This window comes from Arachis ipaensis, chromosome B04, assembly GCF_000816755.2.
Source record: "Arachis ipaensis cultivar K30076 chromosome B04, Araip1.1, whole genome shotgun sequence".
Classification (NCBI taxonomy): Eukaryota; Viridiplantae; Streptophyta; class Magnoliopsida; order Fabales; family Fabaceae; genus Arachis; species Arachis ipaensis.
Window position 1 is genome coordinate 132,824,421 of NC_029788.2, and position 5,163 is coordinate 132,829,583.

The 5,163-nt window shown below is 33.5% G+C and overlaps 1 protein-coding gene across 3 annotated transcripts in view; it reads right to left on the reverse strand.

Annotated features, from left to right (window-relative positions):
* LOC107635697 (receptor-like kinase TMK3) overlaps positions 1-3,877 on the reverse strand; it is a 5,308-nt gene extending 1,431 nt beyond the window's left edge. The window contains exons 1-2 of one of the 3 annotated variants that reach the window (XM_021122279.1): positions 1,211-3,877; positions 611-685 (exon numbers count right to left, since the gene is read on the reverse strand). In XM_021122279.1, the coding sequence (XP_020977938.1) occupies positions 611-685; positions 1,211-2,477 (1,342 nt within the window). In that variant the 5' untranslated portion in view covers positions 2,478-3,877. Of the gene's footprint in view, positions 1-610 lie in introns of all 3 variants that reach the window. The other 2 variants (XM_016339248.2, XM_016339247.2) reach the window with 2 other exon arrangements.

The window sequence follows — 5,163 nt, forward strand, 5'->3', positions numbered from 1 at the left end:
CGACAAGCTAAGTCTTGTTTTATCTCTTTCTTTTTTGGATAAATCTAAAAAATACTAACAATTAGCCAATATCAATCCATATAAATTTCGGATTTATTATTTTAAATTTTTGAAATATTCAAGTACTTTTATGTTTATTATCTCGGTAACTAACGAGACCATCTTTCTTTATTGTTTACTAAATAAAATTTTGAAGATGGACAGAATACTAACATGAAATTTGAGAACAAAATACCACAATATCAAGTTAGGATAGAAACTTAAGTGATTGTACTTGAGTTCTCACATCAAGTCAATTTCATGTAAAGTTAATAATTAAAAATCGTTAAATAATTTAATTGATTTGACTAAATTTTCATTTAATGAATCTCAATTAGTTGACTGTAATTGAGTTCTCACATCAAGTTAGACACATGACAATAATACCAAAGTTAAAAACCATAGAAAAACGCAACTAGTAACCGTTAAATATAATTTTATTTGCAAATTTCTAAAAGATAATTTGTAGTATTGATTTTTTATTAAATTAAAAAACTAAAAACAATAATTTGAAACTAAAGCTTTTCTCAAAAGATTCTTATATGGTACATGTGAAGGTCGGTGGAAGTACCTGTAATCAAAGCAGTTGGGATTGGCCTTGGTGTATGGTCGGAACCATTAGAAGGAAGCACAAGAAAATCATTGCCTGTGGCAATAAAGTTGACCTTTGGTGAGAATTTGGGAATATTTCCAGCAAGGTGATTGTTAGAGACATTCACAACCTCAAGTTCATGCAATGTTGTCAATCCTTCAGGTATTTCACCCGTCAAATTATTCCCATCCAAATACAATTCCCGCAAATTAGTTAAATTGGCAAATACAGGTGAGATTGTGCCCGTCAATTTTAGATTTGATAAATTGACCATTCTAATCTTATTTTTGTCATCACATGTAATGAAACTCCAGTTTTTACAGGCATTATTTCCTCTCCATGAACGTGCCAACAGAATTGGATACTTGAATTTCGCAGCAATTTCAAGCAAAATGGTCACTTTGTGATCACAAGGTCCTGGATCTTTGTGACAGAAACCATTTGTGGTGTTAACACCTAGATTCGACGTTTCAAAAAGACTGAAGGTAATAATATTTGGTAGAGGACCTTGCAAAAAGTTATAGTCCAAATAAAAATCTTCTAACTTTGGAAGAACGATGAGAGAATCTGGGACCACACCTGTTAATTGATTGTGGGCAAGTTGTAAATCTTGTAAAGCAGTGCAACGAGACATGTCAGGAATAGGTCCTGTAAACGAGTTCCCCTGAAGCCACACTTGAGATAAGTCGAGCATGTTTGAGAGGACATCAATTGGACCTGACAACCCCTCATCCTTCTGGTTGTTGAGATGCAAGGTGGCAATCTTGGACCTTCCAAAAGACTCCGGCAAGACACCAGTGAGGCTGTTGTTGGAGAGAACAACAGTCTCCAAACTTGTCAAGGAGTCAAATATTTCTGGTAGAGGGCCCATGACATTTGTAGCAACAAGATTGAGCTCTTCCAGTCCTGTGGACTGAGTCAAGTTTGGGAAGGTCCATGGTGCGAGGTTGGTGTTGTTTCCCAACTTCAGCTGCCTCAAATAGGGTAGACCCTGAAAGCAACCTTGGGGGATGGAGGTAAGGTGGTTGTTGGATAGAGAAACAGTAATCAAGTTGGGGAAGAAATGAGACAAGTTCGGTAGGGATCCCATAAGATTCGTAGCCTCGAGTAAGAGGTAGGAGAGTTGCAATGAGGAACGAGTCAAGTAGAGGGGGAAGGTCCATGGTAGGAGGTTGGTATTGTTGGCCAAAGAGAGGCCACGGAAACTGGTTAGATTGTGGAAGCAACCCTCAGGGATGGAGGAGAGGTTGTTGTTAGAGAGATCAAGATATCGCAGAGTTGGGAAGGAATGGGATATGTTTGGTAAGGAGGCCATGAGATTCGTAGAAGAGAGGTAGAGGGAACGGAGTTGGGAGGAGTGAGCAGTCAAATCGGTAGGAAAGTTCCATGGTGGGAGGTTGATATTGTTTCTCAATCTCAAGATCTGCAAACTAGTAAGACCATGGAAGCAACCATGAGGAATGGAGGTGAAGTTGTTGTAGCCGAGGTATACGTATTGGAGGAAGGAGAGGTTGGCGAGAGAGGGAACAGGACCACTCAGATTATTCTGGGAGAGATCGAGTTCTGTGAGTTGGGAGAGGGAGTCGTTGAGGCCTGCAGGAACTGTTCCCGTCAGCGACTTTGAACTGAGATCGATCTCTTCAATCCTTCCACTTTGATAGTCGCAATACACCCCAGTCCACTGGCAAACTGGCTTCTTGTTGGACCAGCCAGGGGGTTTGAGTGCATTCATAAGCTTCAACATGTATGCACCTTCACCATCGTTGGACTCAACACAACCCAAGCAAAGCAGAAGCATGCACAAACTAATAATGTCATTTTTGGATCTTGATTTCAGGTATGCCATCTATGGCTTCAATAATAATCCACAACACACACGCCTATAAAATGATCAACAAAGAACAAACAATTGTTTTAACTTTCACTACCTCGATGCTCAATCATACACATCCACCACCAAAACATATAATAATGAATGAAACAACTCCAAACTTCAACTAATACAAATTCTATTTGCCAACAAAAAAAAATTTTGATTTAACTTATACTAGAACGAGACTCCCGCGAGACGGTAAATTAATGATAGTATATAATAAATATTAAAAATTGTTATGTTTTGTAGAATTAAATTAAATGTGTAAACAAAAGTTAAATTTAAAAGATATTTTAGTTAAAATAATTTGTAGTATAAAAGATTTGAATATTAGAGTTGTATGTACAAAGTGATATTTTTATTTGGTGGTTTGATTTTTGCATTTATTTTAGTTGATGAACTTAGTCTTCTTATGTAGCGCTCGTCCTCCTTTTTTTTTATTGGTTGTTGTTAGAGTTGTTACTTTCTTCTTTCTGTGTAAGTTCTTGTGAAGACATGTTCTTTATGAATTATTGAATTATATGCATTTTTTATTGTGTTGTTTGTTCCATCTTTGCAAGTATGTTCTTTTTCTGAAGATGTGTCTTGAATTTGTATAATTTTCTTTCTCCTTAATCTCTTGATGGGTATGTGATCTTCGTCCGACGATATTAGTGTTGGCGAAATTGGTTCCTATAATCAATGAATAATTTAAATTAAAAATAAAAATAATGTCTAAAATAAGTGATTTTTTTTTGTATTACCTGTTTTATTTGTTGTAATGGGTGTTGAAATTTAGTGTTTTTGGTTGGAACAAATGTCTTGGTAACAAATGGGTGTTGAAATTTAGTGTTTTTGGTTGGAACAAATATCTTGGTAACAGTGTATTGTTGAGAACTTTCTTTAAGATTAAAATCATTTACATTAACTTCAAATATAAGTGAGGTTGCACAAATTTTTCCATGTCATTACTTTTTTGGAGTGCCATAGATTTGAAGCAGTTGTACCCAACAATTTTTTTGCTTCGCATCAAATAGTACAAAAGTTGTTGTACTACTTTGATCTGAAACCTTTAATTGAATTTTGAACCTAAAATAAGTATTGGGTTAGTAACTAATAATATGATAGATGGGATTATGAAAAGTATATAGAGTTACCTTATTGTTGGATATTGTGCGGTGTTTGATTACATGTGCTACAAATGTAGTTATCTCCTTTTTCATATGCTTTTTTCGTACACTTTTCATATTCAACATAATTATCTCCATTGAGTAAGTTTGAGATGTTGTGTAGTTCGAAATAAATTTTTTGTGCTAAATTTGATGTAATTTGAAGGAATAGTGATAAGAGATTTATATAAGTAGTTAAAATAGTATGGAATTTAAATATTTGTAACGTAAAATTTATTATGATTAATAATATTATTATGACATTTGTAATATGGATGTTTATTACATTGAATGAGTTTTTCTTAAAGCAAATTTGTTTCTGGGGTCCACCTGAATCATTTTCGAATGCCAAAATTCTAAGTCTTTGAGGCCACATTGTTCGCCACAATTGACCTGTATTTTATTTTATTTCTCCTACTAAAGTCACCTCAAAAGTATGCATTATTAGGGGTGTACGCAGATTGGATCGAAAATAACCGAAAATTTAATTCGATCCGCATAATTTCTATCGAATCGGATATCATATATGCATTTTTTAGTGTCAAATCTGATTCGCAAATGTTAGGATCGGATATATCCCACATAATTGAACATTTTCTTTTTAATCATATTTCTATATAAAAAATTTACTAAAAATATTTCTTTCACACTTTTAAACTTATTTATTTCTAAAATATTTTTAATCAAACTTTTCCTAAATAATAAAAATAAAATAATACAATATATAAATAATAATTACTAACTAAAACATACAAACAAATAAATATAATACCAAACATATATATATTTATTTTATTTTTTAATTATTATTGTGCGGATCTGCGGATCGGATACACAGATATAAAGCAGATATCCACGATCCGATTCTTAAAGGGTGCGGATCGGATCCTATCCGATCCAATCAATATGCGGATCGGATACGGATATTTAACGCGGATCGAATACGGATATGATCGGATCCATGAACACCCATATGCATTATCATTTTGAGGCCACATTGTATTTATCATGTTTGTTTTTTTTTAATTGAAAAATGTTTTTTTCCTATGAAAGTTACGTTTGTGGTGGAACATAAGAGAAATAAATGTGCAGCACAAAAATACATACGTTATCGCTATAAGTATAAAAGATGGAGGGAAACTTGTTTGTGCAGGGAAATAGTCAATTGCATGTGTTGTGTATCTTCCATTGATGGTAAAGCTAAGGAGAAACCAGTTATATTGATGGTGAACAGATAAAAAAAAAAAAGCTTAGGTGCAAAATGTTCGGATCGCTGATGCTGGTTGCTCTTTTCATTGTCTTAGCTTACTTTTATAACATCAATGTCCAAACAATAAAGAGCATGAATAAGATAAATAAGAAATTGATGTGAATTCATAGAGTAATAAGTCAATATAACTCTCTGCATTGCTGAAATTTGAAATGAATTTATTATATGACTAATTCTATAGCGTCTACAATTTTTTGTCGATTTAAAATTTATTAATTTTATATTTTTAAACTAAATACTA